This window comes from Geotrypetes seraphini, chromosome 1, assembly GCF_902459505.1.
Source record: "Geotrypetes seraphini chromosome 1, aGeoSer1.1, whole genome shotgun sequence".
Lineage (NCBI taxonomy): Eukaryota > Metazoa > Chordata > Amphibia > Gymnophiona > Dermophiidae > Geotrypetes > Geotrypetes seraphini.
The window spans coordinates 387,580,971-387,606,608 of NC_047084.1; the positions used below are offsets into that span (position 1 = coordinate 387,580,971).

General features: G+C 43.5%; 1 protein-coding gene across 4 annotated transcripts in view; it reads right to left on the reverse strand.

The window, feature by feature from the left end:
• Positions 1–8,402: 8,402 nt before the first annotated feature.
• Positions 8,403–25,638, reverse strand: part of HOOK3 (hook microtubule tethering protein 3) — a 366,964-nt gene continuing 349,728 nt past the window's right edge. For all 4 annotated transcript variants that reach the window (XM_033916879.1, XM_033916887.1, XM_033916867.1 and 1 more), the window contains one exon: positions 8,403–10,647. In XM_033916879.1, coding sequence (XP_033772770.1) covers positions 10,632–10,647 — 16 coding nt within the window. In that variant the 3' untranslated portion in view covers positions 8,403–10,631. The remainder of the gene's footprint in view (positions 10,648–25,638) is intronic.

The following is a 25,638-nucleotide window of genomic DNA, read 5'->3' on the forward strand; positions in this document are numbered from 1 at the left end:
AAGAAGGATTCCACTTCGTGTGCAACTGGACAACTTTCTGGGGGAAGAGCAAGCTATTCAGGAAGGATGGACTCCATCTCAGCAGAAGCGGAACGAGGCGACTTGCAAGCAACATCAAAAGAGAAATTGAGAAGTTTTTAAACTAGGAAGAAGGGGAAAGCCAACAGTTGACCAAGAGTCGATGGTTTGGGAACTGGTATACCCAGAGGATTCTGTGCAGGAAGATAGCGGGGAAGACTCAACGGATAGGTAAGACAGAAAGCCTGATGATTAGAAAGGGACAGAAGAGGAAAGGAAATGCAAGTAACAGGCCCCAAACTCAAGTGTATGTAAACGTACGCAAGGAGCCTAAGGAATAAAATGGGGGAATTGGAAGCTATGGCACAAAAAGATCATCAGCATCACGGAAACATGGTGGAATGAGGAAAACGTCTGGGACACTGTGCTGCCGGGATACAAGCTATACCGCAGGTCAAAAAGGTGAGGTATTGTCCTATACGTCAAAGAGGGAATTGAGTCTACCGGAGAGAACAAGCTGGAAACAAAAAATAAGGTAGAGTCTCTATGGGTCAAAATTCCGGGAACAAATGGAACGGAAATGAAAATCCGCATCTACTACCGACCCCCAGGGCAGTCTGAAGAAATTGATAGAGAAATGATGGACAAGATTAAACGCAACTGCAAGGGAGGCAACACAGTTATCCTGGGTGACTTCAATTATCCGGGGATAGACTGGAACCTAAGCACCTCCGGCTGCAGTAGGGAGACCAAGTTCCTGGATGCTGTAGGCGATTGCTTCCTGGAACAACTTGTCAAGAAAAATATGAGGGGAAATGCAATTCTGGACTTAATTCTAAATGGACTACGAGGATCGGCGCAAGGTGTAGAAGTAGAAGGGATGCTGGGAAGCAATGATCACAATATGATCTGCTTCAACCTGGACACAGGGGCAAAACATAGATCGAGAATGACGGCCACAGCACTGAACTTCCAAAAAAGGGATTTATGAAGGGATGAGACTCATGGTGGGGAAGAAGATTAAGAAGAGGATAAGCACTGTAAAAACGCTAGAGCAAGCATGGTCCCTTTTTAAGGACACAGTCACAGAGGCCCAAAATCTATGTATACTGCGTATCAACAAGGGATCCAAGAGGAAAAAGAACAAGAAACCAGCGTTGCTCACTGTAACGGTGAAGGAAGCGATCAGAGATAAGAAGACTTCGTTTAAGGAATGGAAAAGGTCAAAAATGGACAAAAATTGGAAAAAGCACAAACAACATCAAAGCAGGTGCCATAAGGCGGTAAGAGGGGTCAAAAGAGACTGCAAGGAAAAAATAGCCAAGGAGGCAAAACACTTCAAGCTGTTCTTTCGATATATTAAGGGGAAACGACCCACGAAGGAAGCGGTGGGGCCATTGGATGACCATGGAATAAAAGGAGTGCTAAAGGAAGACAAAGCCATCGCCGACAAACTGAACACATTTTTTGCGTCTGTATTTACCAAAGAGGATATACACAACATACCAGAAGCCGACAGGCTATATGCAGGAAATGAAGACGGGAAACTGACAGGATTGACGGTGAATATAGAAGAGGTATGCAGGCAGATTAATAGGCTTAAAAACGATATCCATCCGAGGGTTATCAAGGAATTGAAAGGGGCTATAGTTGAACTACTTCAACTAATAGCCAATCTGTCGATCAAATCAGGAAGGATTCCGGAAGACTGTATAGTGGCGAATGTTATGCCGATCTTGAAGAAAGGTTCGAGGGAGATCCGGGAGACTGGTGAGTCTGACCTCGGTACCGGGAAAGACGGTAGAGGCGCTGATAAAGGACCGCATCATTGATCACCTTGATGGACACAATCTGATGAGGACCACCCAGCACGGCTTCAGCAAAGGAAGATCTTGCTTGACAAACCTGCTGCACTTCTTCGAGGGGGTAAACAGGCAGATAGACAAGGGTGACCTGGTCAACACTGTATATCTGGATTTTCAGAAGGCGTTCGACAAGGTTCTGCATGAACGACTACTTCAAAAAATTGCGATCCATGGAATCAAGGGTGAAATACTCACGTGGATTAAAAACTGGCTGGCAGATAGGAAACAGAGAGTAGGAGTAAATGGACAAATCTTGGACTGGAAAAACATCACAAGTGGAGTGCTGCAGGGTTCGATGCTTGGACCCGTGTCCTTCAACATATTTATAAACGACCTGGAAATTGGTACGATGAGTGAGGTGATTAAATTTGCAGACAATACAAAGTTATTCAGAGTAATGAAGACGCAGGAGTATTGTGAAGACCTGTAATGTGACAGAAACACGCTTGAGAAATGAGCTGTGACAAATGCAAAATGAAGTTTAACGTGGATAAGTGTAAGGCGAACAAAACAAAACAAAGTTTCCAGTTGAAATACACACTGGTGAAACATGCTCAATACCTTCACCCCTCTTAAACATATAGCTACAAGCTAACTTCAAGCCAGTGTAAGGTGATGCATGTCGGTAACAAAAATCTTATACACGAATACAGGTGTCTGGTGCAGTACTTGGAGAGACCCCCCCAGGAAAGAGACTTGGGAGTACTGGTCGAGAAATCCATGAAACTGTCCGTGCAATGTGCGGTGGGGGCAAAAAGGGCGAACAGAATGCTAGGAATGATTAAGAAGGGGATCATGAACAGATCAGAGAAGGTTATCATGCCACTGTACCGGGCCATGGTTCTCCCTCACCTGGAATACTGCGTCCAGCACTGGTTGCTGTACATGAAGGACACAGTACTACTCGAAAGGGTCTGGAGAAGAGCGACTAAAATGGTTAAGGGGATCGAGGAGTTGCCGTACAGTGAGAGATTAGAGAAATTGGGCCTCTTCTCCCTTGAAAAGAGGAGACTGAGAGGAGACATGATCGAAACATTCAAGATAATGAAGGGAATAGACTTAGTAGATAAAGACAAGTTGAGCACCATCTCCAAGGTAGAGAGAACGAGAGGGCACTCTCTAAAGTTAAAAGGGGATAGATTCCATACAAACATAAGGAAGTTCTTCTTTACCCAGAGAGTGTTAGAAAACTGGAACGCTCTTCTGGAGGCTGTTATAGGGGAAAACCCTCCAGGAATTCAAGACAAAGTTAGACAAGTTCTTGCTGAACCAGAACATACACAGGTATGGCTAGTCTCAGTTAGGGCACTGGTCTTTGAACCAAGGGCTGCCGCATGAGTGGACGGCTGGGCACCATGGACCACTGGTCTGACCCAGCAGCGGCAATTCTTATGTTCTTTGCAAACCAGTATAAGAATTTTCAGTACCAAAAAAAGTCTATCATGAAAACAATTTGAAACTGAACAGCTCTTCTTGGACAAAGTAGATCCAAAAAGCACAGTTACTTACCGTAACAGGTGTTATCCAGGGACAGCAGGCAGATATTCTTAACGTATGGGTGATGTCACCGACGGAGCCCCAGTACGGACACTTTTAACTAGAAAGTTCTAGTTGGCCGCACCGCGCATGCGCGAGTGCCTTCCCGCCTGACGGAGGAGTGCGTGGTCCCCAGTTAAGATAAGCCAGCTAAGAAGCCAACCCGGGGAGGTGGGAGGGACGTAAGAATATCTGCCTGCTGTCCCTGGATAACACCTGTTACGGTAAGTAACTGTGCTTTATCCCAGGACAAGCAGGCAGCATATTCTTAACGTATGGGTGACCTCTAAGCGAACAGAGAGGGAGGAGGGATGGTTGGCCATTAGGGAAATAAATTATGTAACACAGATTGGCCGAAGTGTCCATCCCGTCTGGAGAAGGTATCCAGACAGTAGTGAGTCGTGAACGTGTGAACTGAGGACCAAGTGGCAGCCTTGCAGATTTCCTCTATGGGCGTGGAACGGAGGAAAGCCACAGAAGCAGCCATAGCTCTGACCCTGTGGGCCGTGACAGCACCTTCCAGTGAGAGACCGGCCCGAGCATAACAGAACGCAATGCAGGCAGCAAGCCAGTTGGAAAGCGTCCGTTTAGAGACAGGATGACCTAGCCGGTTAGGGTCGAAGGACAAAAAGAGCTGAGGGGACGAGCGGTGAGCCCTGGTACGGTCAAGGTAGTATGCAAGGGCACGCTTACAGTCCAGCGTGTGCAACGCCTGTTCCCCAGGATTAGAATGGGGCTTAGGGAAAAAGACAGGCAACACAATGGACTGGTTGAGGTGAAACTCAGAGACCACCTTGGGAAGGAATTTAGGATGGGTACGCAGAACCACCTTGTCATGGTGAAAAACAGTGAAAGGTGGGTCGGCAACCAGTGCATGCAGCTCACTAACCCTCCTGGCAGAGGTGATGGCAATGAGGAAAAGCACCTTTCATGTGAGAAATTTGAGCGAAGTTGTGGCAAGAGGCTCAAAAGGGGGTTTCATGAGGGCTGATAAAACCACATTCAGGTCCCAGACGACTGGAGGAAGCTTCAGAGATGGTTTGACATTGAAGAGGCCTCTCATGAATCGGGAAACCAGGGGATGAGCCGTGAGAGGTTTTCCGAGGACAGGCTCATGAAATGCAGTGATGGCACTGAGGTGGACTCTGATTGAGGTAGACTTGAGGCCAGCGTCGGACAGAGAGAGCAAATAGTCCAGTATAGTTTCCACTGCCAATGAGTGGGATCGTGATGATGTAGGAGACACCAAGAGGAGAACCGGGTCCACTTCTGATGGTAATATTGGAGGGTGGCCGGTTTCCTGGAGGCATTCAGAATACGACGGACAGGCTGAGATAGATTGACTAGAGAGGTCAGCCCGAGAGAAACCAAGCTGTCAGGTGGAGCGAGGACAGATTGGGATGCAGTAGAGACTGATGCTGCTGTGTAAGTAGAGTAGGAAACACAGGAAGAGGAATGGGCTCCCTGGAGCTGAGCTGGAGCAGGAGGGAGAACCAGTGTTGGCGAGGCCACCGAGGGGCGATGAGAATCATGGTGGCTTTGTCTTTGCGGAGTTTGAATAACGTCCGCAACATCAGAGGCAGTGGAGGAAAGGCATAGAGGAACCGATCCGTCCAGTTGAGCAGGAATGCATCCGGGGCCAGACGGTGAGGAGAGAAGAGTCTGGAGCAGAACTGGGGTAGCTGATGGTTGTGAGGAGCTGCAAAGAGGTCCACCTGAGGAGTGCCCCACCGAGCGAAGATGGAGCGGAGTGTGGGAGGATCCAGAGTCCACTCGTGAGGCTGAAGGATGCGGCTGAGATTGTCGGCCAGGGAGTTCTGTTCGCCCTGGATATAGACAGCCTTGAGGAAGAGACTGTGGGCCGTGGCCCAGGTCCAAATGCGGATGGCCTCCTGACAGAGGAGGGGAGATCCGGTGCCGCCTTGCTTGTTTATGTAGTACATGGCAACTTGGTTGTCTGTGCACAGGAGAAGAACCTGAGGGTAGAGAAGGTGCTGGAAGGCCTTGAGAGCATAGAACATGGCCCTGAGTTCCAGGAAATTGATGTGATGCTGACGCTCCTGAGGGGTCCAGAGGCCCTGGGTGCGAAGATCTCCCAGGTGAGCTCCCCATGCATAGGGGGAGGCATCTGTGGTTATGATCATGGAGTGAGGGGGTAGATGAAAGAGTAGACCCCTGGAAAGATTGGAGGAGTTCAACCACCATTGAAGAGATTGCTGAAGAGACGATGTCACAGAGATGGGATGAGAAAGAGGATCCGTTGTCTGCGACCATTGGTTGGCTAGAGTCCACTGAGGTGTCCCGAGGTGGAGTCGCGCCAGAGGAAGCACATGGACCGTTGAGGCCATGTGGCCCAGGAGGACCATCATCTGCCGAGCTGGAATGGAGTGATGGAGGAGCACCTGACGGCAGAGGTGGAGCAGGGTTCGTTGGTGGTCGGAGGGGAGAAACGCCCTCATTAGGGTGGTGTCGAGAATGGCTCCAATGAACTGAAGTCGCTGTGTGGGAAGCAGATGCGACTTGGGGTAGTTGATCTCGAACCCAAGGAGATGGAGGAAGGAGATGGTGTGTTGAGTGGCTTGTAGCACAAGTGGAGACGTAGGTGCTTTCACCAACCAATCGTCCAAGTAGGGGAACACCTGGAGGTTGTGAGACCTGAGAAATGCCGCCACCACAATAAGGCACTTGGTGAACACCCTGGGCGATGATGCGAGGCCAAAGGGTAGCACTTTGTACTGATATTGGCGGTGCTGTATCTGAAATCGGAGGTAGCGACGTGAAGTCAGATGGATTGGAATGTGAGTGTAGGCCTCTTTGAGGTCTAGGGAACATAGCCAGTCATGTTGAGAGAGAAGAGGGTAAAGCGTGGCAAGGGAGAGCATTCTGAACTTTCCTTGACCAGACACTTCTTGAGGTCCCGGAGATCGAGGATGGGACGGAGGTCTCCTGTCTTCTTGGGAAACAGGAAGTAGCGGGAGTAGAATCCCTGATCCCTTTGGTCTGAGGGTACCTCTTTGATGGCGTTGAGAAGAAGGAGGGAGTGGACCTCCCTCAGGAAGAGGGAGGATTGGGTGGAGTGGAAAACAGACTCTTTTGGAGGACTGTCTGGTGGAAGAGTCTGAAAGTTGAGAGAGTAGCCGTGGGGAGGGGCCCCGGGGACAGTGAGGGGGTTCTCCCAGTTTTTATAAAAAGTTTCCCATAGGATGTCGTGGACGGGTAACTTAAGAAATTCCTTGGGAGGTTGTTCAAAGTTTAGGGCATCGAGAAAAGCCTGAGAATTTTTAGAGTCGAACTCTAAGGGAATGGAAAGAGCCGTCGACATCTCCCTGAGGAATTTGGTGAAAGAAGACTGTTCCAGTTTTGAAACGGTATCAGCCACCGAGGGTTCCTCGTCCGTCGACGAAGCGTCTTCCTCGGTACCGTGCGGGGATTCTTCCCATAAATCCGGGTCCCTGATATCAGGGTGCGCATGGCGGGACATCGGTGTGGAGGGCTCGGCATGGTGGGTTTTGGAGAGAGACTTGCCAGAGCGTACCAAAGCGGTACCAGGGGAGAAAGACCGGTGTCGTTCCTGGTACCGGGAAGGGTCGGTATCAGAGTGGGCCTGCACCGTAGGTTGGGAACGGTGTGGTTCAGCCGAAAGCACCGGCATGGAAGTGTTAAGCGGTACCAAGGGGGTTGACACCGATGGGATCGTGCGAGGCTCGGACCGGTCCGGTACCGGAAGGTGTGGGGCCAACATCGCCGGCAACAGTTGCTGGAGTTGCTGCTGCAGCTGTTCTTGCAATTGGGCTTGGAGTATGGCCGCGATGCGGTCGTCCAGGGGAGGCACCAGTACCGCTTTTTTCTTCTTCGGTACCATAGGTGCTGCTCTACGCTCCGGCGATGAGGAGGCCGATGACGAGGCACTCATCGATATCGGAGCGGAGCGTTTACGGGGTCGGTGCGGTGCCGGGAGGACCGGCGTCGCAGCTGTGGCAGGAGGGCGCTCAAGGGAAGTGGAAGGCTTCTTAGCCGGCTTACCTGGGGCCAGCGACCCCGAAGAAGGATCCGGTGGCGTCGAAGTAGTCGGTGCCGACTTTTTAGGTGCCGTCGACGTCGCGGCAGATTCCATGGCAGATCCGGTACCGAAAAGAATATTTTGCTGGATCTGCCTATTTTTTAATGTGCGCTTTTTTTAATGTGCACAGCGGGTGCAGGTGTCAGCCCGATGCTCCGGACCCAAGCACTGCAGGCACCAATTGTGTGGGTCGGTGAGTGAGATCGGGCGTGCACACCGCTGGCACTTCTTAAAGCCCGGTTGAGGGGGCATGAAGGGAAACACGGCCTCTGCAAAATCGAAGCCGGAGGCCTGTATGGTGGCAAAAGGCCCCGCCGGGGCCGGCCTGAAAAATAAAGAAAACTCAACGAGTTGTTTTTTTTTTTTTTTGAAAGTACAAATAAAAGAATCCGAAGGGAAAAAAAGAAGAAAAAATGAAAAATACGCGAGCGGGAAGGCAGAAAACTAGTTTTTCAACGGCCGTTGAAAACACATGCGTCTTCTTCGCTCCGCGGAAACGAAGAAACTGGGGACCACGCACTCCTCCGTCGGGCGGGAAGGCACTCGCGCATGCGCGGTGCGGCCAACTAGAACTTTCTAGTTAAAAGTGTCCGTACCGGGGCTCCGTCGGTGACGTCACCCATACATTAAGAATATGCTGCCTGCTTGTCCTGGGATAAACCCCGTTATGAAGTGACAAATGAGGCTTCCTGATTAGCAGTCAAAGTGGAGGCAGATCTCTAATGAATCTGGCGTGCCTCTCATTTCTGATAAAGTGTAATATTGACTCAGTTTTCTGTACTCTAGTGGCAGGTGGAATTACCATAGATCTCAAGTCAAGCTGATAATCATCAATAAATGGCCAGTTTGTAATTTTGTGGTATACACCGAGCTCTTAATATGTGCATATACACTGTTATAAAACACATACAAACAGATTCTTATACAAGCCTTTATTTACAACTTAACTGTACACTTTCTTGCCATGTTGGAAGCATTATTTTATCTGAATGGAAAAGTACAGTCAGCGTCAAAATGATGACCATTATCTATTTGTCCTATATACAAATATGTATATTAACAAAATCTTGTAACTGGACAGCTCAATTCATGGGCAGAGTAGAAAAAACATTTTCAGCACTTTAAAACTTGATTTTTGTACAGCTGCTTAAAATGATGTTACATTCTTTCCTCTCATTCATCAAACCTCACAGATTAAGGAGGTCATAAATCTGTTACTGAGGACATAAAATGGTTAAAAAATATCCCCTTGCTTTAAACAGCAATTTTGAATAATGAAAAACTGCCTGTCGCTTCTGTGCTAAAAATCAGAAAATATCCTATGAATGAGACTCTGAGACATACATTGAGAGCTCATGTGCTCTGTTACAAAAGGCAGATAGCAGAACTATTATATTCCAATAAAAATAGCTGTCATTCCTCTGCTTATTGACCTAAAACAGGTTGTCCAAGCAAATTACAGGTTTCTTGAGCAGAACAAATATGTTGCTAGAAACCTGCAGAGTTGGACATGAAAAATGGTGCAGTTATCTGGAGGCACTTTCAGAATGCTTCTGACCAGTGAAAACCATTACATGGTACCAACAATGCAGAGCCACCACTGGCTTTAACCAGCTGTGGGTGGAAGACATGATGGCTAGCAGTCCCAGTTTAGGAAATAAAACAATACATCCTAAACCTTTCAAGGGATCTAAATGATATATTTAAGACCATATGGTGGAGTCCTGGAATGGGACCAATTCAAGTTCACTGTAATGAGCAATCATTCAGTTTGCCTCAAGTTTGCATTATTTTTTAAGGAATACTGTGATTTTAAAAAGTCACTGAAAAGTACAGTCATCTCCTACAATAAAACTATACATATTTAGGGATACAAGTCTCCTTGTTCCTTATGTGTTGTGGCCTGGCATTACTGTTTAAATATAAAATACTACAAAAAAAGAAATACATACAATATTTGAGTTTTTAAAATTTGTAACAGGTAGCGTTCAAGTTATATTTAGGCAGCACAATGCAGTCAGAATTATAAACATGTATGCTAGACAATTTTGACATTTTAGTTTTAAAAGCAGAGGCAGTGAGGTAAAATTTGGAATGCATTACACAGAACTAGTAAATGGGGAAACGCATACAAATGTAAGCAAAACAAACATAACCATTATTAAAGGGGAAATATTCACACAATATTCCAATCTCAAGGCAGGCTGCTGTATGCTAAATTGGTTTCTATATTTATACCATTTTCCAGCACAGTTTAGATTTGCTTGTTACAGAAAAAAATGTTTACTGATGAAAAATAATATAACGTTACATATACATAGTATATAATATACAGCGGCATGTATTAGCATTAGCAGATATTTCTGGCTAGTAATTTTCTATAGACTTGGGGCCTTGGTTTTTCACTTAGGGGGTCATTTAGTAACAGTTAATATGTACTATCTACCGTACAGCCCATTTAACTTATGGTAAGTAATGCACACAGAACGGTTAGTAAATGACTCCCTTCAACGTGCCAAGTTAATTACGAGGTGACATCATGTATAATTGCAATCATATTTCATTCTGTATTACTCTAAAAATTCAGTTATAAAATTGCAATAGTGAGGATCATGAAGATCCACATGTGTTTTGGCTTTAAATAAAAGGGGGAAAAAACCCTCTACATATCCAGGGAATAAGAAACCTTGCTTTATTCAAGTACTTTTTACTACTTTTCAAGAGTTACCCACTCCATCCTCACTCATTAGCATCTAACCTTCATTATCCAGTCCATTATGAACCCACAGAAAGCACACAGTGGTTGCCTTTGTAATTTCAGCTGTGCTTCGATGTTTACACTCATATTATTAGAATTAGGGAGCATAAATGTCGGCCTTAAAAGAACTCCACACTGATCAACAGGATGCTGCCCTTTAAACTTTGTTTCTCTGGAAATTTATGGGTGAAGCTTGTTTATGAAATAATAGTAAAGACAAAGTTACAAAAATTATCAGGGTTGGCGAGTTTCTTTGCAAAAAGGACCTTTTGGACATCAGACTCATGAGTGTTAGCTCAGAGCTTGTTAGTTTGGGTTATACAGTTGGAACAGAAAAGTAACAGTCATGCAACGAGCAGAGAGTCCCTGCTGGGGAAATCATGCTGCAGCAGGCTCATGCAATCACATCACTGCAAATGAGAAACAAAGAAAACAGTTACTACAAAAGCAAAGCAAACAGAGGGGAACTTAAGATATTTGAGAACAGATACTTATTAGTAGCTTTTTTAAAAGTAATATTGACATTAGTTAAAATGAATATGTTAAACTGTGAAGATTTGTATTGAACTTTGTCTAAACACTTCCATTTCAAATGAAGAAGGTAAAATAAAGGGGATTCAACTGAACAATGAAAGAAATACAGGAATAATGAGATGTTAGCAGTCAGTTTTCTTTAGATACAGCCAGTTAGCCAGAATTTTAATTATAGAATGCTACCATAAAGCCAAATATATGATGCAGTGCGTAGTGCCACAAAACTAGTGCCAGCACTTAGCATCTCTCATTTGTGCTGTCTACATGCACCCAAAGAGAAGACTGCTAGGAGGTGAAATTAAGTTTAAAAATAAAGAATCTCAGGGGGTTTTATCGAATATCAGTGGGTATGCCCAAATTGTACCTCTTCCTTGAAAATGCAGGGAAACTACATATTTTGATTACAGGACAGAAAAACACCAGCTTTAAAAATATTTAAAAATAAACACTGAAGAGGGAAGGAACAAAAATACCAGTATCATGAACCAATTTCAAGCTTTCTGTAGCTCAATTAACAAGCTGTTAATCTGGTTTTTCACTGCATAAAGTCTAAAATGACTCCAAATGTATACCTTTCAATATTCTAGTATTTACAATGGGTAAAGCACCAATGCAAAGACTGGAGCGATTTAAGGGAATAAACTCTTGCTAAATTATTTGCATGGTTCTCTTGACATATCTTCTTAGTCTCATTTTCTAGCAACTTCTTGAAAGCTGAAAATGAAATAAACAAGAACAGCAAAGCTGCCAATATATTTGTAAGGAAGTGAGATGTGCAACATACCTTACAAGAAATCTTCTAGTTGGGAGTATGATTATTACAAATCGGTTCAGAGAACACACACTAATAAGTTCATATTATGTAGTATGTCACTTCCCCTGGGATAAGCTGATGAACTCACAATACATTTAGAAGGATAAAGATGACAGAATATGAGTGAATTACCAAGTAAGATCAAACTAATAGGAATTTAATTAGGGATGCAAACTACATATAAGTAGCCAACAGTATTGTTATATATGCACCTTCTCCCCTGCCAAAACGATATTTAATCATCAATAAAACCTTTAATCTTAAAAAAATCTTACTCAGATAAAAACCTAAGGATTCAACGACACCAGTACATTAAGACAAAATTTAGTTTGCATTGATATATGCACTCATGTGCAGCTTTAGAACTACTTAAATAGCAGCAATTAAAATGATAATATTTACAAGGTGCATAGCAAGATGAATCGTTGATTCAGTTTTTATAATTAAATGTGCAACATAATGCAAGCGTACTTAAAAAAGGGCTAAATAATTGTTACCCAGGAAATGGACACATGGCAACAGATTACATAACAGTGAACAAGAAAAATAATACCTAACATATTCCAGAGCCTTGCCTCTGTGTCTCTCCATAGTATATATTGCCTTGCCCATACACAATTCAAGCATAAAATACAAAAATCCCATCTAATCGCCTCCAAATCCCTCAATTTTTTAGGATTATCATCTCATGCCATTTCAGTCATATTCGGTGTGTGTGTGTGTGTGGGGGGGGGGGGGGTTAGGGGGGAAAGACATACACTCATCCACAGATACTATCTCAAAAACTTCTTTGGACATAACGAAGCCAATGTTGTACCAAACTCTTCTTTAAACAAAGCTGTGATTATATTGCATATATGCTGTTTGGTATTCTATATGAGATCTATTTTCAATGGCATTCATAAAATATATTGCCATTAAATGAACATCTGAATTTGTCATTGTGAGCATGTGCTTTACGTTAAGTAAAAAGGAACAATATTTCCTGTTTAAGCCTATGATCTGATTGCTAGGCACATCTATCTACTGTCTCAGTATATAAGGTTGGGGTAGGGTGAGGGAGAGGGAGAGTAAAGAGTTGCAGGAAGACCCTGTGATGCTGAAAAGGACTCTTAACAAAGGGGTACTTCATTATGAAACATATTATGTAGATAAGCAGAATTGTATTTGCATGTGACTGAAAACTTATAGATGCTGTAATATATTCTAATATTATTTCTCAATCATAATATCATAAAACTATTTGCCTCCTTCTCTATGTGCTGAATCGCCTTTTAAAATGTAAGTATGTCCTGAAAATGCAATTGTTTAGCTTTTGGGGACTGGTTTATCAGGCTGGGATTACAGATGCACACACCTCATTGGATCTACTTTTTTTTAAAGATTTTGTGGTAGCTCTTTTCTTGTCTTTTCTATTGTAAACCGCTTTCACCTATCTATCAAATAAGTTGGTACAGCAAGTCTTAATAAACCTAAAAATCATAGTGAAATGTACTTCATGGAAATGTGCTGCAAGATCATGATAAGGTCAATATTTAAAACAATTTGTTGCCAACTTCAGTTAAATAAGCAAAGATAAAGTACTAATTTTATTTACATATAGGCATAGATTCAGTCAATGGCACCCAAAGTTAAGTGCCGGGATGATGTGTGCTGTGAATTTAATATAGGCAGTTCCGCATGTCTTTACTGAATATTAGCTTAAGTCATTTCTGCACCTAACTTTAGGCTGCTAAAAATGTTCACACCTAACTACTGTCAGGTATGGAAATGGAAGTATTCCAAAACTTTGTGCCTAAATCCTGGAATGCTCATGATTCGTCCATGCCTCCCTTGGAGTTGATGTGAGAGAAGTTAAGAATAATTTGCAGCTGCTAATTACTGCCAATTACTGATATTTATCTCCAAATGCCAAGTAGCTAATTGTTACATGCATAACTGACCCTATTCGATAAATGGACGTGCATCTGCACACCCAACTTTAGGTATCATTTATAGAATTTGGGGTATCTCAGAATTTAAAACAAGTTTTTCAAAAACATATTTTCAAACCAGCGTTCAGTAGCCCTTTAATACAATGGTTTAAGAATAACAGTTGCAATGGTTATTTTCTCTGCATAAAAAGGTTAAGGTAACAGTAGTCCCCGGTATGCAAGTAACAACTTATGAATGACTTATGGGGACTGCCACTTGCACGAGGGTTTCTCTGTAGGCTATCAATGGGGTGGGTTTGCCATTACCTTCCCCAATAGCGGTTCTGAAGGTGTTCGAGGACAGGCCTATATTCTCACATATGGGTGACATCCATGGAACCCAGTATGGACACTGCTAAGTGCATCATCACTTTAAATCTTTAGGCAGTGGCCATACTGCACTTATGTCAGTGCCTTCCCGCCCATTGTTGGCTTGCAGAATCATCAGTTCAGTAACAAAACTAAGAAGCCAACTATGGGAAGTGGGAAGGTTATAAGAATATAGGCCTATTGTCCTTGGAAAAAACCTGCTACAGGTAAGTATCTCTGCTTTCTCTAAGAATAAGCAGGCATAATATTCTTACATTTGGTACACCCAAGCTGCCAGGATCATATCTCTGGAAGAAGCTAATATTTAATAAAAGAAGCTTAGCGTAACCCCACAGGGTTGGAAGGAAAATTAGCTTTAAGTAGAGAAAGCACAGTTATTTACCGTAACAGGTGTTATCCAGGGACAGCAGGCAGATATTCTCAACATGTGGGTGACTTCACCAACGGAGCACCATAGGGGATGTTTTCGCAAGCAAACTTGCTTGAAGACCTTCAAGCGCATGCGCGTGTGCCCCTCCCACCCGACCTAGGGCATGCGTCTCCTCAGCGTGGCCTCAATTCAGATAGCTAGCAAAGAAGCCAACCACAGGGATGTGGGTGGGTTGCGAGAATATCTGCCCGCTGTCCCTGGATAACACCTGTTACGGTAAGTAACTGTGCTTTATCCCAGGACAAGCAGACAGCATATTCTCAACATGTGGGAGACCTCCAAGCTAACCAGAATGGGATGGATGGAGAGTTGGCAATTTAGGAGAAAAGATTTTGCAAAACGGACTGGCCAAAATGGCCATCACGTCTGGAGAAAGTACCCAGACAGTAGTGCGAGGTAAATGTATGAACCGAGGACCAAGTGGCTGCCTTACAGATTTTCTCAAGTGGAGTTAAGTGAAGGAAAGCAACAGACGCCGCCATCGCTCTGACCTTGTGGCCTGTGACTCGACCTGGCAGGGAGAGACCAGCCTGAGCATAACAGAAAGAGATACAAGCGGCCAACCAGTTAGAAATGTCCGCTTAAAAACAGAGCGACCCAAGCGATTTGGATCGAAAGAGAGGAACAGCTGGGGAGCAGAACGATGAGGAGCGATGCGCTTCAAGTAGAAGGCCAACGCACACTTACAATCAAGAGAATGCAGAGCCACTTCTCCAGGGTGAGAATGGGGCTTCGGAAAAAACACAGGAAGAACAATGGATTGGTTGATGTGAAACTCAGAGACAACCTTAGGCAAGAACTTAGGATGGGTACAGAGAACCACCTTATCATGATGGAAGACAGTGAAAGGTAGGTACGCTACCAAGGCTTGAAGCTCACTGACCTGACGGGCAGAAGTGAGAGTAATCAGAAACACGACCTTCCAGGTAAGATACTTTAAGTGAGCCCGCGCTAGAGGCTCGAACGGAGGTTTCATCAAGCGAGCAAGGACCACGTTAAGATCTCAAACCACAGGAGGGGAGGTTTAAGGGGCGGATGAATGTGGAAAAGGCCTTTCATGAAGCGGGAAACCACAGGATGAACAGAGATAGGCTTCCCATCAATCGGCTGATGAAAAGCAGCAATGGCACTAAGGTGGACTCGAACCAAAGAGGACTTGAGTCCAGCGCCAGACAAGTGTAACAGATAATCCAGGACATCAGATAAGGAGGCAGATAGTGGCTCCTGTTGCCGAGTAGCACACCAGGAAGAAAAGCGGGTCCACTTCTGATGGTAACATTGGCGAGTGGACTCCTTCCGAGACGCCTCCAGAATGTCCAGCACAGGCTGGGAGAACTGGAACGAGGGCATTAAGTCTCGAGGAACCAAGCCTTCAAGTGCAGAGACTGTAGGTTGGGATGAAGTAGAGAACCTTGACTCTGCGTAAGCAGAGAAGGAAAAACAGGCAGAAGAAGAGGCTCTCTGGAACTGAGTTGCAACAGAAGGGAGAGCCATGGCTGTTGCGGCCACCGAGGAGCTATCAGAATCACGGTGGCACGCGTGGACTTGAGCCTGACGAGAGTCTTCAGAATCAGAGGGAATGCATACAGAAACAGGTTCATCCAATCCAGCAGAAAAGCATCCGCCTCGAGCCTGAAAGGGGTGTCTCTTTTGTAATCTGCCCAGAACTGCAAGGTCGAGGTGGAATAGAAATCAGTAATGTAATGTAAGTAACATTTCCTAAACAAATTAGTATTTTATTACATTTTACACTGTACATTTTGACAAGTCTACAAGACCTTAGCAATATTGCTAGACTGCTAGTTAAAAAAATATATTTAACACAAGATTTCAACTTTTAATTAAAAGTTCAATCAAAATATCCAACAGAAACACTTTCCTTTTGGTGTGTAGTGCTGAAAATGACATAAAACATTGCCATTTAGAAGAGATGTTTTGTTTCCAAGTGCTAGATTATCTCCATTGTCTGGAAGAAGCCACTGTGAACACACAATGACTTGACATGCTCAGCAAAATATTGAGAGGTTAATGACAAAGGGATTAAATGTTCCTAAATTAGAAGGAAACTTCTTTATAACATATTTCTCTCTGCTTCTCATGGTGTAGGGTGCTGCACACTCGTAGGAAGCACTAACCAACTTGAACTAGATTGTTGATGTGCTAAAGTAATAATTTTAACCTGTCAGGTGTTAAGACATGCATTTTCTCTCTTTTGAGCTATGGGGAGAGGGAGATGGAGGGGTAATGATGATATACATACTAAGATGTCTGCAAAGCAAATATTGTCGATCCTGAACCAAGCATTCTAATGTTCAACCTTTGTTTAGAAAATCTAGGAACATATGCAATACTTCATGCATTACAAATTAATTTTTCAGGATTTAACCATCAGAGAAGTTTATTAGAATTTTATTCATGGCTCTATTTATCTAGTCTCAAGGTCTGTGCATTAGAAAGAGAAGCACAAGACATGACACCACCATCAAGCCAGAAAGACAGGCTTAAGGCAAATTGTGTGATTAAACAAAAAAATAACCATTGAGAAAAAAGAAATCTCACTAAATAAAATCTTTTTTCTCTGTGATATCAGATAAAATGCCTGCTGCACAAGGTCTCAAACAGTAAATCCCTAGGATGGTATAGGTTTTGCATAAGGAACTCTGTGATATGAAAATTAAACATTTAAATATATATGCCCTAGTGAAGAAGTGAGATAGGATAAAGTTCAAATACTTGAAAGGTATTAACGTAGAAGAAGAAAACCAGTTTTGAGGGAACGGAAGTTCTAGAACAAAAGTCTAGGGAGTATACTGATGAGAAATGCCAGAAAATATTTATTTAGGGAAAAGGTAGTAGAAATGTGTAATGCCCTCCAGAGGGGAGGGGGGGGGGTGCCAGCAAAAATGGTAATTGAGCTTAAGGAAGGGATTGAATAAGCACTGAGGATCCTTAACTGTTAAAAGTGAAGAACAAAGAAAGCATGATCTAGCAGCATATGTTCAAGTGTCACAGCACCGAACTGATTCAGCAACAGGTACCGAGACTGACAAATTGTATAGCAATTTGATTAATGTGTTAGAATTCCTAGTGAACATGGAGGAAAGCACACTGGTTGGCTGTGATGGTAAAGTACACTAGCAGACAGGTCTATCTGGTAGGTACACACGTGACTTAGGAATGTCACTAAGCTACCTTCCTCTAGCAAACTGTAAGAAATCCTAGCAAAAACTCACGTGCTTGGGTCTATCTGGCATGCTACACAAGGCAATCTAGGTGGCCTGATGTTTGGGCAAACTTGTATTTTAGGCTATTTATTGCATAACAGAGCTAAGGGCTGGGAAAAATGGGTGCTGAACAAAAAAAAGACTAACCCAAATGAGGAAAAATCTTGTGTTTGGGCAAGTAGAAAGGGGCATATCAAAATTTTTTTAAAAAAAACCCAAAACACAACACCATGCCTATTTTAGGCCTGTTATGAATGTATGAGGTGTGATAAAAAAACATATGGTGAATGTTTAAATTTAAAAAATTATTATAAAATTATTATAAATTATTAAAAAATTATTATAAAAGACACATTGCCATGAATCCCCCTCAAAATACTCCTCCTTGCTTCTAACACACTTATCCCACCGTTCTTGCCACTTTCTGAAGCAATTCTGGAAGTCCTCTTTCATGAGCGTCTTTAGTTGTGTTGTCATGGTTGCCTCGTTGTCTTGAATTGATTCTGTTAAAATGTTTTGAATGGAACCATAAGAGATGTTCAGATCCTCAGAAATTTCCTTAATAGTCAATTGCCTGTTTGATCACTCTTTCAACATTCTCTTGGGTTTTTGATGTTGAAGGACATCTCGATTACCCCTCATCTTCAACTGATTCACAACCATTACAAAATCGCTCAAACCACTTATAAATCATCTTCATAGTCACTGCAGCATCACCATTAACAAATTTTAAATTTCACGTGTTTCTTTAGCACTTTTTTTGCAGTTTGAAACAAAACTTCATGTTGTTCATAATCCATGATTTATGGCACACTTTAAAATACAACTTCTCCATCTCCGGTCCGACACCAAAAAAAGGGGGGTGGGATGGGGGAGGGCTAAGGTGGACTGGGATTCCAGTGCTGTATTTCCTTAACTGGGTAAGCCATAAGAGATGGGCCATCAGTGTTCTTTCGAAGTTTCAGTTTTTGTATAAGTCAGCTCCTGAATCCAGGGATTATTTCTGGTTCTTTATTTGGTTTGGGGATTGCAGGAATTTTGTGAGCGTTTCATTTGGATTGGGGTTTTTTTTGTGGGGGGGGGGAGTAGGGGGATTGCAATGTTGTATAAGGTTGATGGGCTGTACATAACATGTAGAATTGTTGCTTGTATTGATTTGGATCTCTTTCTATGCATTTGTTGTGTATGTTTGGTCTATCAATAAAAATAGATTTGACAGTAAAGCATACTTTATCTCAACTGTAGCTCACAACCGACTGACTGCACTGAACAAGTTGAAACTTGTCACACACTGTTACTAAAGTTTGATGCAATGCTTCCCGTATTGAAGATCCCTGGTCTTTCCGTTGGATGTGGCTCTCCAGCAGCATTCACTGTATTTTTTGATCACACCTCATATATATATATATATATATATATATATATACACACACACATACTAAACCAAAAGATTGGACAGAAAAACCTCTACAAACAACTATCAACAAATAAACATCACGAGTTGTAAATAATCAAACACATAAAATGGTCAATATATCTCCTGGCTGTAAATTTATGAAAAGAGAGAAAAAGACCTCGTACACTTCTCAAATTATGTCAAACAGCCAAAGCTGATGAAGTGAATGGGTCACTTTGTAATCATAGGTCATAAAAAACCCTCTTTGCACAGCATAAAATGACTGAATATAATTATTTCCTAAAATCAAATATAAGATATGTAAAACTTACATTTGGTTGGAGTGTTCTGATCCCAACGGGACCCATTTCGTCCAATGCTTCTTCAGGGAATCAGTAGCAGCAAAACTACACTGGTTGAAATTACATTGGTCTCCCAATCTAAAGAAGGATATAAAACTGCTGGAGAGGGTGCAGAGACGAGCAACAAAGCTAATAAAAGGTATAGAGAACTTGGAATACGAGAAACGACTTAAGAGCCTGGGATTGTTCTCCTTTGAGAAAAGGAGACTGCGAGGGGATATGATCGAGACTTTCAAAATACTGAAAGGAATCGACAAAATAGAGCAGGAAAAAAAATTATTTCCAATGTCCAATGTGACATGGACAAGAGGACATGGACTGAAGCTAAGGGGGGACAAGTCCAGGACAAATATCAGGAAATTCTGCTTCACGTAACGAGTGGTGGAGACCTGGCATGCTCTCCCAGGGGAGGTTATTGCTGAATCCACCGTTTTAGGATTTAAAAGCAAACTAGATGCACATCTCCTTAAGAGAGGCATAGAGGGATATGGGTGACTAAAATTACAAAGTCAAGCATATACAACGTTAGATAAAGTTATTATTTATCTCATTTAGGACCTCAGCGGTACAAGCTGTGAGGAAGTTTCATTCACAGACTTGTTAGCACAAAAGTCTTCATCGGTCTCAATTTTTTATGTATTTTTTCTATATATAAATTTTTATTTAAATACTTCATTTAATAAATAAGTTTTGAAAAAAGTACTCATCTCTTTTAGAGAAGCATAGCAGGGGCTCTTCACTAGACTATGTTTCACCCAGGGGGCTTTATCAAGGTATTTTCCCCTTTATTATGCCAGTTCCATGAATACTGCCGAGAGTGCCAGGGGGCTTTATCAAGGTATTTTCCCCTTTATTATGCCAGTTCCATGAATACTGCCGAGAGTATTTGCACTCTCAGCAGTATTCATGGAACTGGCATAATAAAGGGGAAAATACCTTAATAAAGCCCCCTGGGCGAAACATAGCCTATGTTGGTGAAGAGCCCCTGCTATGCTTCTCTAAAAGAGATGAGTACTTTTTTCAAAACTTATTTATTAAATGAAGTATTTAAATAAAAATTTATATATAGAAAAAAATACATAAAAAATTGAGACCGATGAAGACTTTTGTGCTAACAAGTCTGTGAATGAAACTTCCTCACAGCTTGTACCGCTGAGGTCCTAAATGGGATAAATAATATCTTTATCTAACGTTGTATATGCTTGACTTTGGAATTTAACCTTAGAAAAACAAGTCTCTATTGCCTTATAGATTTGTATATTTGACTAAAATTACGCCAGGTGTACACCTGGCTGGGCTTCCGCGTGTGCGGATCACCGGACTTGATGGACTTGATGGACCTCATATCGCCCTGAGGAACAGATATCAGCTGCTACAGGAAGGTCCGGAGAAAGAGCTACAAGTAGTTGTTCAGCAGACGGTTCCAACTCCGGAATCAACAGTACAGCCCACCCCTAAGAAGCGCAGAGTGGTGGTCATCGGAGATTCGCTGCTGAGGGGCACCGAGGGACCAATCTGCAGACCAGACCTACAATCAAGAGAGGTCTGCTGTTTGCCAGGGGCCAGGATCCGGGATGTCACTGCTTGCATTGACAGACTCATCAAGCCCCGAGACCACTTCCCCATGGTTCTAATCCACGTCGGAACCAACGACACCGCAAGGAGCAGCCCGGACATCATACCTGAAGACTTCAGGGCCCTGGGGGAGAAGCTGAGGAGGATGGATGCGCAGGTAGTCTTCTCCTCGATTCTCCCAGTGAGGGGCAAGGGCAGAGCCAGAGAGGATCGAATACAGAGGGTGAACGACTGGCTGCGAGGATGGTGCAAGGAGATGAACTTCGGGTTTCTGCACCATGGAGAAGCATTGCAAGGACTACAGGGACACGACGGGCTACACCTAACCAGAAGAGGGAAGAATGTCCTTGGACACCGCCTAGCCCGCCTACTCCACAGGGCTTTAAACTAGGTAAGTCGGGGGAGGGTACAGGCACAAACAACATATCAGGCGAACTAAAATGCCAATACATTTTTGAGGCTGAGGAAAGTAGTCACGAAATTCTGGGTCAGGGGTGAGTGCACACACTTTTGAGTCGGGAGTAGGGTCACATCATATTTATGGGTCACATTGTAATTCCGGGTCTAGGGGGAGTACACACTGTAGTTCTGGGTATATGGGGAGTACACATTGTGGTTCTGAGCCTCAGGAAAGCACAAATAACACAAACAATGTTAAAGGTGTTCAAATAGCTCAAGCAGGAATATCCCCACTGAGACGTAACAAAAATATAACATGGAGGGCTATGTACGTCAACGCACACAGTTTAGGAAACAAGATCCTGGAATTGGAAACAGAAATAAGGAATGCCGACCTGGATGTGGTGGCGATATCCGAAACCTGGCTCACAGACTCCCACGGGTGGGACATGGTCATACCGGGTTACAACTTGCTTCGCCGGGACAGAGAGGGTAGGATGGGAGGGGGTGTAGCATTATATACTAAAGATGACATTAAGGTCACGAGAATCTCAGATGTCCAGTATACTGGGGAATCCCTTTGGGTTAATTTGGCCAGAGGGAAGGACAAATGCTTGTATCTTGGTGTAATTTACAGACCCCCAAGACAACAGGATGACCTGGATATGGAAATAATCGAAGATATAGAAAATATCACCTTGCGTGGGGACACAGTATTGCTAGGTGACTTCAACATGCCTGATGTGGATTGGGTTACACTTACCTCTGCTTCCGGCAGCAGCAGGAGGCTATTAAACTCTATGAAAGGAGCAAGCCTCAGGCAACTGGTGTTGGAACCGACAAGGGATCAGGCAATACTGGACCTGATACTTACCAATGGAGAAAGTGTCACAGAGGTCTCGGTGGGCGACACATTGGCCTCCAGTGACCACAACATGGTATGGTTCAATATCAGGAAAGGTTTCACTAAATCTACTACACTAACCAAAGTCCTCAAATTCAAGGACACAAATTTCAAAGATATGGGAGACTTCGTTCACCAGGCGCTACAAAGCCAAGAAGAAACCGATAACGTGGAAGACATGTGGTCGACTTTGAAAGCAACCATACAAGAAGCAACAAACCGCTATGTAAAATCAGTAAGTAAACGGAGAAGGAACAATAAGCCACAGTGGTTTACTGCGGAGATCTCAGACCTGATCAAGGAGAAGAAAAAAGCATTCATCTCTTACAAACAATCAGGGAAGCAGGACTCTAGAGCAGACTACCTGACCAAATCAAAAGCCGTCAAAACAGCAGTCAGGGAGGCTAAATTCCTCATGGAGGAGTCTCTAGCAAAGAACATCCAGAAGGGAGATAAATCCTTCTTCAGGTATATCAGTGATAGAAGAAAAAACTCAGGCGGGATTGTACGTCTTAGGAATCCAGATGGAGACTATGTGGAAAAGGATTCGGAAAAAGCCCAACTATTAAATGAATACTTCTGCTCAGTCTTCACCCGAGAAGCGCCAGGGCTCGGCCCTCAGCTACAGACAAGGGTTGGCTCAGTTGACCCGTTTAGTAACTTTGAGTTTACGCCCAGCAGTGTCTACGGTGAGCTGTCAAAGCTCAAGGTTAACAAAGCAATGGGGCCGGACAACCTGCACCCCAGGGTGCTTAGGGAGCTGAGTGATGTCTTGGCGGAGCCACTGTCCACGCTCTTCAACCTCTCCCTTAGTACAGGCAGCATCCCGTTGGACTGGAGGACGGCTAACGTCATTCCACTGCACAAGAAAGGCTCAAAGATGGAGACAGCAAACTACAGACCAGTGAGTCTAACATCGATAGTGAGCAAACTAATGGAAACTCTAATCAAACACCAATTAGATAAGATCCTGGATGAGGAGAATCTACGGGATCCCCGACAACATGGATTTACTAAGGGGAGATCCTGCCAATCCAACCTGATCAGCTTCTTTGATTGGGTGACAGGGAAGCTGGATATTGGGGAGTCCCTGGACATCGTGTACCTGGACTTTAGCAAAGCATTCGATAGCGTACCACACCGCAGGTTACTGAGCAAGATGAGTTCTATAGGATTAGGTAACACATTGACGAAATGGGTTGGGAGCTGGCTTGGAGGTAGGCTCTAAAGGGTGGTGGTGAACGGCACCCCCTCCGAAATGACGGAGGTGATTAGTGGAGTACCACAGGGCTCAGTCTTAGGCCCAATCCTATTCAACATCTTTATAAGAGACTTGGCAGAAGGGCTTCGAGGTAAAATAACATTATTCGCCGATGACGCCAAACTGAGTAATGTAGTGGGCAAATGCACAACAGACGAAGATTCAATGCCCGACAACATGATGCACGACCTACTCCTACTGGAGCGATGGTCTAGGACATGGCAACTCAACTTCAATGCCAAAAAATGCAAAGTTATGCACCTGGGCAGCCAGAATCCATGCAAGTCTTATACCCTTAATGGCGAGATCCTAGCAAAAACGGTAGCAGAACGAGACTTGGGGGTAATCGTCAGTGAGGACATGAAGTCTGCCAATCAAGTGGAGCAGGCTTCGTCCAAGGCAAGACAAATCATGGGCTGCATACGAAGGGGTTTCGTCAGTCGTAAGGCGGAAATCATTATGCCATTGTATAGATCCATGGTGAGGCCCCACCTGGAATACTGTGTGCAATTCTGGAGGCCGCATTATCGCAAGGGTGTGCTGAGACTGGAGTCGGTGCAAAGAATGGCCACCCGGATGGTCTCGGGACTCAAGGATCTACCATACGAAAAACGGCTTGACAAATTACAGCTATACTCGCTCGAGGAGCGCAGAGAGAGGGGAGACATGATTGAGACGTTCAAGTATCTTACGGGCCGCATCGAGGCGGAGGAAGATATCTTCTTTTTCAAGGGTCCCACGACAACAAGAGGGCATCCGTTGAAAATCAGGGGCGGGAAACTACGAGGTGACACCAGGAAATTCTTTTTCACTGAAAGAGTGGTTGATCGTTGGAATAGTCTTCCACTACAGGTGATTGAGGCCAGCAGCGTGCCTGATTTTAAGGCCAAATGGGATCGGCACATGGGATCTATTCACAGGGCAAAGGTAGGGGAGGGACATTAAGGTGGGCAGACTAGATGGGCCGTGGGCCCTTATCTGCCGTCTATTTCTATGTTTCTATGACCGAAGGTCTGATCCGGAAATGGCAGTTCTTATGTTCTTTAACCAGTTTATCTTCAAGCACCAACTAAATGAAAATCTATCTCATATGGGAGCATGGTTCAAACTTTGTCCTCATCCTCAAAGACAGATTTTCATTTGGTTGGTGCTTGAAGATAAACTGGCTGTAATTTCAACCAGTGTAGTTTTGATGTTACTGATTCCCTGAAGAAGCATTGGGCGAAACGGGTTCCGTTGGTATCAGAACACTCCAACCAAAGATAAGTTTTACATATCTTATTATTTTTGATTTTGGGAAATAATTATACTCAGCCATTTTATGCTGTGTAAAGAGGGTTTTTAAAAATAACTTATGGATTACAAAGTGATCAGCTTTGGCTGTTTGACATAATTTGAGGGGTGAATGAGGTCTTTTTCTCTCTTTTTGTAAATTTACAGCCAGGAGATATAGTTATTATACATGGATGATATTGACCATTTTATGGAAAAATTCAACTTTTTTTTATTATTTACAACTCTACTTTTGATGTTTATCTGTTTATATATTTATATATACACACACATAAGACACATACATACATATATATATATACATACTCTCCCCCATGCACATACTCTATGAAGTCTTACACATATTTAATAAAGTGCACATGTACCTTGCAACTGCTCAAAAACCACCCTACATTTGGACTACATAAAAGTACACGTGTATACACTCATGAAATCTTTCAGATGCATAATGCTTTATAAAATTATACCCTTATTGTGGCTGAGCTGTATCTTTAGCAGTATGGACAAAATACACATAGGGCCTCTTCTACCAAACCGCGCTAGAATTTAACGCGGGGAGCCACATAGAATGGCCTGTACTGCTCCCAACGCTCATTGAGTTCCTATGGGCATTGGGAGCAGCACTGGCTATTCAGCGCGGCTCCCCGTGCTAAAATTGCTAGCGCAGTTTAATAGAAGAAGGGGATAGGCTGGATGGTCTCTATTGTCATTTACTATGTTGGTGGTTATGCCATTTGTGGTGTTCTCTAAAATTTGATCTATGAAAGGGTTCCAAAACCATATTTTTCTAGTTTTTATCTTAATTTATCATCATGATCAGGAGGTTTCTGTCTTGTATACCTAAGCAGCCAAAAAAGAGTTCTTACAATATCAACCTCTAAGCCCCAAAACGTTTCATCTTAGAGA